The sequence below is a fragment of the Sceloporus occidentalis genome, unplaced genomic scaffold (genome assembly GCF_023333645.1).
Source record: "Sceloporus occidentalis isolate IW3139 unplaced genomic scaffold, rSceOcc1.0.p SCAF_2, whole genome shotgun sequence".
Lineage (NCBI taxonomy): Eukaryota > Metazoa > Chordata > Lepidosauria > Squamata > Phrynosomatidae > Sceloporus > Sceloporus occidentalis.
In genome coordinates this window covers 270418148-270431435 of record NW_028316982.1, presented here as the reverse complement: position 1 = coordinate 270431435, position 13288 = coordinate 270418148, and the positions used below count along the sequence as shown (strand labels likewise).

Below are 13288 nucleotides of genomic sequence, written 5' to 3'. Positions count from 1 at the left end.
CAGCAAAATCAAGCTTTGCTTTTTGGAATACCTATATGATATTTTCAAGTCTTGGAAATCCATGGATAGAGAGGTCCAACTGTAGTGCTGCAGGAGAGGATACTGGGGCTGTCTGGTGTGTATGTGTGATTCTGGCATTCATTTTGACTGCTGTGATGAATTGGTACATCTGTAATGCCTGGCACATGGATCTGTGCAGTAAAACAGAAAGCAGCACGCAGTACTGCTGTGGATTTGGATCCTAGCGTGCGGTGAAATCCATATGGCACGTTGAAACATGAAGAATGCAAGATATCCTCTTTCATGGCCACCGCACGTTCAGGTTTAAATCATAATGGCCTTGGAACTAGATGGGTATTGAACCTGCTTCAGGAAGAGTTGCATGCTTTGAGTCAGGGGTCGGCAACCCCCGGACCGCGGGGACACATGCGGCCCGCCAAGGCCGGGGTACCGGCCCGAGCCTGGCCCTGCCACCGATTGCCAAAGGCCCTGCGCCGGCGCAATCGGCGGCAGGACCGGACCACTCGCACGGGGCCTTTGGGGGGCTGCCGGCTAAGAGAGGGAGGCCTCCAGTGCTGGCCCTGCCCCCAGAGGGTGGAAGCTCCACCCCCGGCACGTGGCCCCGCCCCCAGAGGGTGGAAGCTCCCCCCGGCTTTGGCCCCCCAGTTGTCTGAGGGACAACAACCCAGCCCCTAGGCTCAAAAAGGTTGCCTACCCCTGCTTTAAGTCTAAACAGGCCAATATCCAGATAATTTTGTTTTGCTTCAGTATTTGTTTAATAAATGCAACCTTCAGAGACCTTTCTACTCATCCCCTCCCTTTCTACTTCCTTGTTGGCAAATTATTCTCCACAAGGTGACCCTCCTATGGTTTTGCATGGCAATTTTTACCCTTTTGAGGCAAGGTGGAGATTTCTGTTTTTGTATGTCTGTAAAGAGCAAGTCGTCCGTGTTTTTAATAGGAACTGAACAGATGCAGCACTTTTGTCAATAATGCAAATGGGACTGTAGAGAAAAGAGCAGAAGTAGGTACAAAGCTATCTGAAAAATCTCTCTTCCACTAAGGTGACCTTTGGTGATACATTAACAGTCTTGTCTCTGTGAAAGATATTAATGAATTTCCTTTCTCATCGGCTTTAGTACAGTGGTACCCCGGGATACGAATTCACCGCGTTACGAAATTTCCGGGGTACGAAAAAGTTACATTGGAAAAAACTGTTCCGGGTTACGAAAGATTTTTCGGGTTACGAAATTAATTTCGGCGCGAAATTCAAATCGGAAGCCGCGGCTAGCGGCTTTCCAGCGCCTTTTCGGGTTGCGAAATGTATCAGGTTACGAACGGCGCCGCGGAACGAATTAAATTCGTAACCCGAGGTAGCACTGTATTTTGAATGCTATTTTTAATATAATATCGATAAAGCCATGTATCTTAGCTATTTTGCCTTTGTTTGGTAGGGTAGCTAGTGAAAGTCTGAAAGCTGAGATTCGTATTTCAAATGAACTCTGGCTCATGGCTGCTTTAGTCCCCTAAAGAATAAGGCAAGTGTGGTGCTGAGAAGGCTCAAGGGCATTTCATTTACAGGCTAAGAAGGCAAAAGCAATTAATGGCTCTGCTTGCTGTCTGGTTCTGCCAGATCTGTGTGGCTAGAGACATAAATGTTGGAAGAGTTCCTGTTTTTAATTGCAGAGAGTCTGCTCCCTACAAAGCCTGAGTCCTTGGATCATGACCTTGCCACCTTGGGTGGCAAAGTGCTTTACCTGAAAGAGCAGTCCTATGGATGGCAGGAGTAGATGAGCTGTACTCAGTCCCCTAAGCTCTGTAGAGCTACATTTTCTGTTCCAAATAAATAAATAAATAAATAAATAAATAAATAAATCCCTTGCATGGTAGTTTGTGGAGTCAATGTGGTGTAATGGTTTGAGTATTGGACTACTCTGGAAACTAGGTTCAAAACCCCGCTCGGCAATGGAAACCTCCTGGGTGACCTTGGGCTTGTCACACAATCTCAGTCTCAGAAAACCCTATAAGTCGCCATACACCAGAAACAACTAGAAGGCACACAGCAGCAATGAAAGTTTGTGGTCTTCAGTGGGGGACAAAGCAAGGATGCCTGCTGGGCATCCTGTACATGACTTGATTTCACCCATGCGGCCTAAATTGATCTTAGGAAAAGGTTATGGAGAATTTGATTTGAGCTTCTCCCTGTGAAATTCAGTTATCCTTGAATGGAGGACAGAGAAAGGGCATAGTTTTTTGTGGGTTTTTGGGGCTATGTGGCCATGTTCTAGGAGAGTTTATTCCTGACATTCAAGAGAAGATGCCAGCCACAGATGCTGGTAAAACATCAGGAATAAACTCTTCTAGAACATGACAACATAGCCCGAAAAACCCACAAAAAAAAAACTATGGATGCCGGCCATGAAAGCCTTCGACTTCATATTGGAAATCTCTATGGGGAGAAACTGTTCCAAGACACCCAGACAGCAAGGGCACATTATTTGGCCCCCAAATAGTCTTGATTCCACCATAAAGCCCACAAGTTTTGCTGAAAGAGAGCCACACAGGGTCCTTTCCAGAATATGGCAGACAGATAAGCCATGAGAAGCCAAGCTGGTTGAGCCTGCTTCAGAAACGGTCCAGCAGAGAGAGGTTTACTGTAGCATCGCATTTGGATGCTGCCCTTTAAGAGTTCTGTAAAAGAGGAGGGACCTTGATTTAAGCATGCACACTCTTCCACCGGATGAGTTTGAGGCATATTTTCTGGCCTTTCAAGCTGAAGCTAATGTGGTAGGAAGAAGGAACATAAAGGTTTTTGAAGAGGACTGGTTTTTCTCTTCAAGAGATAACAGCTATAATTTTGTTTATGGCTGATATCTGACTCAGATGGAGAACCTGTAAGGGGTTTTAAAAGATGAGAATATTTATCTCCCAGTCTAGAGGAAGCTGGCAAGATCTGGAGTCTTGGGACCATCCCCACTTGAAAATCCTGCCACAGCTGCTTTGCTGACATGAGGCTGAGAGGTTGGTGGGTCTCTTTCCTCTGGAGTGAAATTGGAACCTCTCCCATGTCCATTTCTCATCTTGGCCTATTCAGCTTGCGTACATGATGTATCATCTTGGGCAACAATTCCTAAACTTTCTCCTTCCTCTCAGTTTGGTGTCCTCAGGGGTAACTAATCTGAAATTGATCCATATTACCATTTTCCATATTACCAATACTTCTTCTCTCTTGTTCACCCTGGCAATTCAAAATAAGTTCCTGGTTATGGGGCCAAATTCACTGTTCCATGGCAAATTCTTGTGGAAATATGATTGAAGCTTTCTGATAAATGCTGTATATATTCGACAATAAGTCGGCCTCATGTATAAAGCCGAGGGAAGCATTACTGGTCAAAACTGTGGGTTTTGATATGATGTGTAGATAAGCCAAGGATAAAACTTAGGGGCATACATCAAAAGATTTCATGGTGTAGTGGTTTGCATGTTGGACAATGACTGTGGAACCAGGATTTGATTCCCTGCTCAGCCATGAAACCCACTGGGTGACTTTGTCAAGTCACATGCTCTCAGCCTCAGAAGAAGGCAATGACAAACCTCCTGTGAACAAAACTTGCCAAGAAAACCCCATTATAGAGTCCCCTTAGGGTCACCATAGGTTTGAAATGACTTGAAGGCACACAACAACAACAGAGGGTGTAAAGGATGGAGCAAAGGAAAATAATGCCAACGAACTTACAAGACCCTGGCAGATATAACTGTTGATGCTCACCCTAAAATCTGCTTGGATGTGGAGGGAACTATAGTAAATGGTGGCTGTGAGATGTGTTGGAGAGGCAACCAAGCACAAGCAGGGCTTGGAAAACATGTACATGTCAAAAAGGATGAAAAAGCAAACCAAAGAAAATGGCAGTGCATTTGGTTTAAACTTTAAAGCATTCTGGAAAGGTCTTTTAATGTTGATCTGTTCCTGTATCTTTGTAGATAGCAGGAGCAAAGCAGGTGTGTTGATCAGAACAGGTAACAGTCTAAATTTGCCATCTGGGGTTAAAGAACCTCTGTTCATTGCTGTATTTCAAAAATGCAGCTTTTTTCCTTATGCCCTACTATGTCACTAAGATTTAGCTTCTCCAAGATACTTTGGAGCCTGAGGTCGAAAATTCGAATTCTCACTATCCCACAACAGAAAAAAACCTCAAAGAAATTAACAGGCAACAACAAATTGATGTTCTTCAAATCTGTTGCTCCAAGGAGGCCACTCCATTAAGCTTCACAATAGATAAAGTTCAAACTGCTAAGCCTATTACTGATTTTGTGTGTTTGTTTCCTGTGTTTTCCCCAGCTATCAGCATCAATGGATCATACAAAAATTAAAACAGAGGCAGATAAAAGCTCACATCACTTAAAAACATATAACCATTACAATATAATTATAGTATCAATAGAGTTAAAAGCTTAATTGTTGTTATGTGCTGTCAAGTTGGCTTCAGTTTATGGTGATGCTTCGGTTTATGGTGAGACTTCCAAGAGACCCTGTTATTGACAGCCCTGCTAAGATCTTGCAAATTCAGGGCACCTTTGGCTTCCTTTACTGAGTGAAACCATCTGCAGTGTGGTCTTCCTCTTCATTACATTCCACTTTACTGAGCGTTTTCATCTTTTCCTGCTACTTGTGTCATCTCGCGGTATGCCCAAAGTACGTTAGGCTCAGTTCAAAATACAATAGCCATAGGTAAAGTCTCTTTGGCTTCTTGTGAGAGTTCAGGCTTTTTAAAAAGATAATTTAAGTCCAATCCAACTCCTAATTGTTACACTAGACTAGTTCTCATTTAGCATACTGTACAATAATCTGAGATCTGGTTCCTTCTGGGAGAAATGCATTGGAAGATCCTTTATGTTAGCAATTTGAACTCATCCCATAGTTGAAAAATACTGTGAAAGGCACAATTAAACAAGTTTGGAAATAACAGTAGTGTGTTTACTGGTAATGACTTAATCCATTAGTGAAATTACACATGGCAAACACAATACAGCAAATGCCTCTGGGGAAGTAGGCTCAAGCCTTTGAAAGCTCAGTATGTAAAGAGATTTTGTAGCACCTCTGAGACAAACTGAAAGTTCTCAAAGGTGATACAAGATCTCTTTACATACTGATTTTACAGACTAACACCAAAACTTTTGAATTCTATTTTTCAGTTAGTCTCAGAGGTGCTTCAAGATCCTTTTGCATATCAATACAGCAGGTGAAAGCAAAGTTGGTGTAATGAATAATGCTTTCTAATTAGATTTCAATATTACTTTTAAAAAGGATTTTTAGAATATGTTCACAGGTATATTACCAGTTTTTTATCCATCCTAAGACATGTCTCTGGCTGTAACATAAAATAAAATGAAAGTAACAGCCAGTGGAACGAGTTACTCATCAGTCCCTGTGACAAATAACAGCAGTTAATCGTTTTTTAAAATATCTGTAATAAATAGCAAGAACAAATTACTTTTAACATTGGGAAGAGCATCTTTACTATAAGATCAGTTCAGCAGTGGAATGGAGTCCAGTACCGGACTCTCCCTCTTTGGAGGTCTTTAAACTGAGGTTGGATGGGCATCTTGCAGGAGTGCTGTAGTTGTGTATTCCCACATGGCAGGGTGTAGGACTAAATGCCTTGTTGCCCCTTCCAGCTGTAAGAGTCTATGATTCTAAGTAACTTTCCATGTGAAGACAGGTAGAAACTGCTTCAGCACAGCCCTCCTTGAAATGGAATTAGTAATGAAGATGTGCCTGTGGCAAGCCATTTGGTGAATTGTGGGCAGCAAAGAATGAGTGTGCACATTAGACTGGCTGTCCATCTGCTGCATAACAATGGAGGATTTCAGGGTGTGTGTGAGATGTTCAGAATCAGACCTCTATCAGTCATTGATTCTCCAACTTTGGCCCTCCAGGTGTTTTTGGACTTTGGCCACCAGAATTCCTGACTATTGGCCAAGTTGTCTGGGCCTTCTGGGAGCTGAAGTTCAAAATATCTGGAGGACCAAAGTTTAGGAGACAAATCTCTATCTGATTAGATCCAGGACTCACTTAGTGGCCAATGGTGACGATATAACCTCTCACTTGACCTTGTTTCTTGTTTCTTCACAGGGTATACTGCTGGAACACCCTACAAGGTCCCTCCTACCCAGAGTAACAGCGCACCACCTCCATATTCTCCTTCTCCAAATCCTTACCAAACTGCTATGTACCCCATCCGAAGTGCCTACCCACAGCAGAATCTGTATGCCCAGGTGTGTGTGTGTGTGTGTGCGCGCACACACGCTTATTTATTACTTTCTCCTATTATGCATCAAGTTGCACATCATACCACCTCCACCAGACAAGGTGGTGTACCATAAAAGCAGGTAATGAACAATAAAAAATAAAGAAGGCAGGCATAACAGTAACAAACATTGTGATCAAAACTAACATATAAAAATATCTCCCCCCCACACACACACACACCAAAAGTTCCAGATCTTTTCTAAAAACTGTACTGAAGCTGAGTTAAACTGGGAAAAGGGGAATTCTTTTTATGGATGGCCTAAAGGGGTAAGAAACTGTGGGAGGCTAGGACTGTATTCATACTGCAGAAATAATGCAGTTCGACACTGCTTTAAGTGTGATGGCTCCATCCTGTGGAATCCTGGGATTTATAGTTTGTTGTGGCACCAGAGCTCTCTGACAGAGAAGGCCAAATAGCTCACAAAACTACAGATCCCAGAATTTCATAGCACTGAGCCATGCCAGTTAAAGTGGTATCAAACTGCATTATTTCTGCAATGTGGATACAGCCTAGGCGGTCCCATTAGCCAGTGTGGAGACCTTGAAGGGCAGCACATTCCACCACTACCCCATCACCACTTCTAGTTTACTCCCAAGTTCTTTTTAAATGCCTTTTCTGGGCCTAAAACATCCAGAAGGATGTCCAAAACATGGTATAAGTGTCCCTCGTGACCCCCAGAGAGCGTTTGAAAAAATTTGTGGGCAAAATATTTTAAATTTTTTAAAAAAATCATTTCTTTTTAAACACTGAGGGGTCATGAGTGCAATAAAAATGGTACTGGGCCCATATGTAGCCCATGGATGGCACTTTGCTTATCCTGGGCCTGAACTCAGCAGTGAAGGCTTGGCAGGCTTTCCTGGGCTGGCTCTTCTCCAACCCTTGCTGGACTTTGCCTGTCAAATGGAATAAGGTAAGAGCAATTCCATCTCCACCCCTCAAAGATGTGTATTAGTGTTGTATGCTGTATATTTCACAGGGAACTAAGCCCCAACAGCTCAGCATGTTTGAGTAAGCTTTTGCTGATACTTTCCCCATACTTTTTCATTCACAAAAATCTCCAGGCAAGCAGCAGTAGTTTAAAATGAACTTTTAAATGATCAATAATAGTTATTTGTATAGTTGATTAAAGCTGGCTTTCAACCACTTGTCTGTGAATTTCTCCATCTATGTATGTATTTAAAAACGGATGTCTCTTTCTGCCTCGAGAAGTTACCAGGCTGATCACAACATAATAAAATATGTAGACATCCCTAAAAATGAATTAACTACAAACACCCTTAAATAAATACCTTAAAGCAGAAAGAGTCATTGAGACAGCCCATCCTTTCTCTGCTTCCCACCAGGACTCTCCAGAATAGAGAGTTTTTGCCTGTGTTTGAAGAAGAGGAAGGAATGGGTCAGCTGAACCCCATGAACCAAGGGTGACTAGTGAAAATGTACATCTTCTGGAGGTACTAGTCTCCTTTCTGATGGATGTAGAAGAACTTAAAATGGGAGCCCTGTGGTGGTGATGGGAGCCTATAACTTTCTGAATTCTCTGGAGAAGTCCCCTCTTCTATCTGTTTCCTATCATAAATGCAAAGAGAGAATCCCAAACTTGCTTCTCTTTTACCCTTTGCAAAATGTAGGGATATAATTTTTAGTTATATTGATGTTACACTGGGAGAGAGAATATCAGAGCCTTTTGGAAATCTTCCCTGGTGCAAATATCAGTTGAATAGTTTTGCCCTCTGAAAAAGTAACCAGCATACATACATCTTACAGAAATTACAGCTAGAAAAACTGGACAGTGGATTGATAGTGACCTAAAATTTCCTAGGCATTGATGCACAAACATAAAGTTAAGACAGCTACTGCTTGCAGCTTATGGTCTCTTGAGAAATGTGACTGTCCTTCTTCTTGCCCTGACCTTTCCAAACAGGGAGCATATTACACGCAGCCGGTGTATGCTGCACAGCCTCATGTCATCCATCACACTACTGTGGTCCAGCCAAACAGCATCCCATCTGCTATTTATCCAGCTCCAGTGGCTGCCCCGAGGACTAACGGTGTGGCAATGGGGATGGTAGCTGGGACCACCATGGCAATGTCAGCAGGTGAGAATTACATTTTAAAAAGTCCTGTTTTATTTACTGTTTGTCATACCTCAGCCTTCCCCAGCCTGTCAGCTTGTAGATGTTTTGGACTACAAGCCTCAGTGTCCTCAGTCAGCATTGTAATTGAGTGCCCTATCTGGGGCTGATGGGTGTCACAGTCCAATACCATCTGTAAGGCTTCAGACTGAGGAAGGCTGCTGTAGAATCTGCAATAATCTGGAACTGTGTTGTCTTACTCGTAATTCATAAACCTATGTGTGGAGCTGTATGTTTGCCACAGTGTAGTGGCTGGAATGTTGGACTAGGAGTCCAGAAGACCAGAGTTTGAATATTCACTTGGTCATGCATGGAAACCCACTTTGAGACCTTGAGTTAGTCACCCACTCTCACCCTCAGAGGAAAGCTATAGCAAATCTCCTCTGAAGACATTTTGCTAAGAAAACTCTATGCTAGAATTGACCCAAGTCAGAAATGACTTGAAGTCACACAACGGCATTGCCCCCAAACTGTAAAGAATCCAGGTTCCTACATATGCTATCTTTTTCCTAAATCAACCAACATCTGGAGGGCTCTAAAGCGTAACTCTCCAAATGTTGTTGGGCTCTAATTTCCACTCCTTTCTCATTACTGACTCTGCTACCTCAGACTAATGAGTGTTGTATTTCTGAAGGGCTGCACTTTGGCCACCTGCATCCTGAACATCTCCCCCGCCCCAAACTGAAATTTTCATTTCTCTGGGTTGTGAAAATATGATAGAAAGCACAGGGGACAAGTCTACTGAGATATCTGAAACATGAGGAAGCCACTGAATAAAAATTGTGGTGGCTGGAAGTAGAGCTTCAGTTGTCTGGTAGTCCTTGTCTCTTCCCATGGAAGGAGAATCAATTCTGCAAAAATAGTGAATGGTTAGCAGAGCAGCTTCTCTGCATTGGGCCATCAGCTGGCTCCTGCGTCCGTTACAACTGCTTCTTCCCCTCTGGAAGGAAGATCCTGGAGCATAGACAGAGTCACCAGCTGATAGGGACTGTAACAATCCTTTGCCATGTGTACCTTTGTCTTTGTTGTCCTAGTGTAAATGCTGGGAACTAATCTTAGCTGAAATACAGGAGGCAAATAAATTTAAATGTAGTCAACTTTGTAAAGAGCCTGTGTGCTATACCTTGATTCCCATTTTAGGAGAAATGCAGGATATGAATCCATCCATCAGTCAGTCAATAAATACTGTGATGGCTTGAGTGCTGGACTAGGAGCCTTATTGCATAACAAAAGAAAACCGAGAAGCAGTGGGAGAGAAGCAGCTTTCTCCTTATATACCTGCATGCCATGCAAGCACTTCTGTTTTCTTCACTAGGGAGGTGGTTATAAAACAGTGCCTTTTGTTGTGCTGGAAAAATCCATTTGGTAAAAAGCACGCTTTCATGACTGTTTCCCTCTGGATGGAGAATGGATGTGCTACAATGTCATTTGGAGATGCAAGGCAAAAGCCAGTTCTCTCTTGCTGTATCTTGGCTTTCTTTTGTCATGCAGTAAGGCTTTAGGACATTGTGAGGCCAAGGCTCAACTCCTTGCTTGGCCATGGAAATTTGTGAAGTGACCTCAGACAAGTCCCACTGTCACAGCCCAAGAGGAAGGCAGTGACGTACCTCCTCTGAATTAATCTTGCCCAAAAAATCCTATGAGAAGGTCACCACAAGCCAGACTTGACTTGACAGTGCATAACAACAACAACATTAAAAATCAGAATAAATGGCACAGAACTGTGAAGACTATGCAGCTTTATAAAGTTTCTCTGATTTTGTACCTTTTTACCACCCTGAACATACTTGCTCTTGTGTGATTTTGGATGCTGAGAAGGGTTGGGCCTTTTTAACATTTCGATGGAAGACTACTGGGGATCTTCCAGGAAGACTAGGAAAGAATCCTACCAGAAACTTTTAACAGCCGTGGCTGCTGGTCAGAGTTGACAGTATTTGGTTGACTCACTTTAAGGCAGCCTCCATTGTGCCTAACTTTCTCCAGTTACTGCAACATTTGTTTGGATCACAGGATGCATATTTTCTGAGTGGCTTGCTTGGTTGCAGGTACACACACATACACACACTGGAATTCATACACAGCCCTACTTGTTTGCCACAGGAGCCAGTATAGCCCTGCATCTCCCACAGGTGTGCAGAGAAACTCTCCTGTTGTGTTCTCAACCCTCGGATAAAACTGTAATAAACCACTGATTTCTTGTTTTGCACCAAGTTACCTCACTAGCTTTTTAAAAAGATGGTTTTCCACCAGGACTTTTATGCACAACAGCTATGTCTCATTTGTTTACTTCTTATGCGGCAAGCACATAAACATTTAATTCCTTAGTATCCTGTATTTTATGGATGTGCATCTTTTCTCAGACCACAAAATGTCTGGTTTTTCATAAAATGTAAGAGAGGTGGCCCCCTCACAGGCACAGATGCTGAAGGAGGCTGGTTTTTTAAACATAGGTATTGATATATCAGAAAAATGAATTTATTGGTGTCATAACTTTTTTACTGGGTGCCATTTTATGATCCCACTTTGTTTTTGAATCTATATTTTTATTGTCACTAAAATCAATTATTGTTTTTGTTTTGTTTTCTAATTGAAAGAAAGGCAGAACCAAAATGCTGTAATTATTATTATTATTATTTATATAGCGCTGTAGATTTGCACAGCACTGTACATAAAAACAACAAATATAAAAGAGTAAACCTGCCTATGGCGTACAATCTAAGAAATGATAGGATAATACACATAAAACACATAGCAATACAGGATAATAATACAATAATGTTAGCATTATTTTATTATTGAACCTACAGTGCTGTATTGCTAAAATGAAGTAATTCACATTAGGATTTCTTTGTTGCAGCACTATATCTCTTTTGTTTAAAAGAAAAAAAACTAACTAGAAAAATATCAGAGCAATATTTAAATACCAGATTTTTAAAAAGAAAGTTGAAATCATAAAATACCACCTGGAATTCCCTGCCAGAGAGCTCTAGGGCTTCACCAGACCACAAATCCCAAGTGGGATCAAAGTGTTATAATTGTGTTGTGGGAGAGAGATTTGGTATGAGTATCCTTTGTTTGAGAGCCAGTATGGAGTAGTGGTTTGAGCATTGGACTAGGATTCTGAGAGACCAGGATTCGATTCCCAGCTCAACCATGAAACCCACTGGGTGACCTTGGGCAAGTCTCACACTCTCAGCCTCAGGGGAGGCCAATGGCAAACCTCCTCTGAACAAATCTTGCCAAGAAAATCCCAGGATAGGTTCACCTTAGGGTTGCTATAAGTTGGAATGACTTGAAGGCACACAGCAACAATAATCCTCTGTTTGGGGTCAAAGCTGGGCTCCAAAGTAAGACATTGCAGGCAAGCAATTTCAAAAGCAATTTGCCAGTTTGTGGGTGAAACTGGTAACTCTTGAAGTGTCTCCAGCCATTGATGGATGCAAGCTGCAGAAAAAGATATTACACTTAAACATTAGGAGGAACTTCCTGACAGTAAGAGCATTTTGACAGTGGAATAGGCTTTCTTGGAGAGTGGTGGAGTCTCCTTCTTTAGAGGTCTTTAAGCAGAGGCTGGATGGCTATTTGTCAGAGGTGCTTTGATTGTGAGTTCCTGCGTGGCAGAATGAGGTTGGACTGGATGGCCCATGTGATGTCTTCCAACTCTATGATTCTGTGATGCCATTTTGGAAGTGGAGAGGGAGGCAGAGGAAGAGCCTTTGATGGGAAGCATTCATTAAAATGTGTGCACGTTATTGTCTCTGATTTCCATAGCTAATTGTGCAAAAATGCTTGAGACCCGCAGGATGATTTAAGCTGAAATAAAATGGCCTCCTTTATCTGCCAGCTCCTGCCCCGCCCCCTCCTCCCCCAGTGAAGGTGTGTTTGTTTGGGTACAACACGGGTGCAGCCATGTACATGTTTGGAGGTAAGGGACTGGGTCTTCTGCATGGCCTCTTCAACAGGGGTGTCGAGGGATTGCTCTTGTGCCCTGTTTGTCTTTCCAAATCCATGTCATATTTTAAACTTGGCTCTCCTGCAGGGGTGTAGCTCCCAAACTGGATTCCAAAGGCAAGACCAGTCCATCCACAAACCCCCTCACCTAAACTTGCACCCTAGACTGCTTGCACAGTCTTCTGGCTTCCCACCTTACCCATCCCCATGAACACATTAGAAAGGGGGGCTCTGTCTATGCAGCCTAGTCCACAAGTCAGTGCAGTGAGGAGCCTTCAGCTTGCAGGTGGCTCATGCCAGCGAGCCAGGCCATGGGCATCAACAGAATCCTGTTTCCTCTTCCTTTGGGACCCCCCGGTTCAAAAGGCAGTGTGGGCATGTCTTCTGAGACAAGTGTCGAGTGCCAGGGTGCAGCGTTTTGTGTCTCCATCCTCTCTGATTCTCTTTCTTTCTCTCTCTCCCTGTTTTAGGCACTCTGTTGACCACTCCTCAGCACACTGCAATTGGAGCACATCCCGTCTCGGTGCCAACGTACAGGGCTCAAGGCACCCCTGCCTACAGCTATGTACCTCCCCACTGGTAATCTCATTAGCCAATCCATGTAAGTGGTATCACATCGCTGCTAGTGGGCAAGGGGTTAGAGAAAGGGCAACATTCAGCCATTTTCTTTATAGGCAGATCTGTCTCAACCAGGACTTTAGAGTCTTTGCCTAAGGGCAGGAGCACCACCACCTCCCCCCCAAAAAAAGAATGTAAGAGAGAAAGTTTAACATATGCAGTAGTTATTCTTGCTCTTAGAACAAGGAATACGTTGTTCAAGAGGGAAAGTAGAAACACAGCTTTTACAGAACTTGGAAAAGCTGCTTTGTTGGACCAAAACTCCCAGAAATCTCT

At 43.0% G+C, this 13288-nt stretch overlaps 1 protein-coding gene across 7 annotated transcripts in view; it reads left to right on the top strand.

Moving 5' to 3' along the window:
• FAM168A (family with sequence similarity 168 member A) overlaps positions 1-13288 on the top strand; it is a 231147-nt gene that overhangs the window by 206892 nt on the left and 10967 nt on the right. For 5 of the 7 annotated variants that reach the window (XM_089513046.1, XM_089513047.1, XM_089513042.1 and 2 more), the window contains 4 exons: positions 6134-6276; positions 8233-8407; positions 12288-12368; positions 12865-12995. In XM_089513046.1, coding sequence (XP_089369172.1) covers positions 6134-6276; positions 8233-8407; positions 12288-12368; positions 12865-12977 — 512 coding nt within the window. In that variant the 3' untranslated portion in view covers positions 12978-12995. The remainder of the gene's footprint in view (positions 1-6133; positions 6277-8232; positions 8408-12287; positions 12369-12864; positions 12996-13288) is intronic. The other 2 variants (XM_089513048.1, XM_089513045.1) reach the window with 1 other exon arrangement.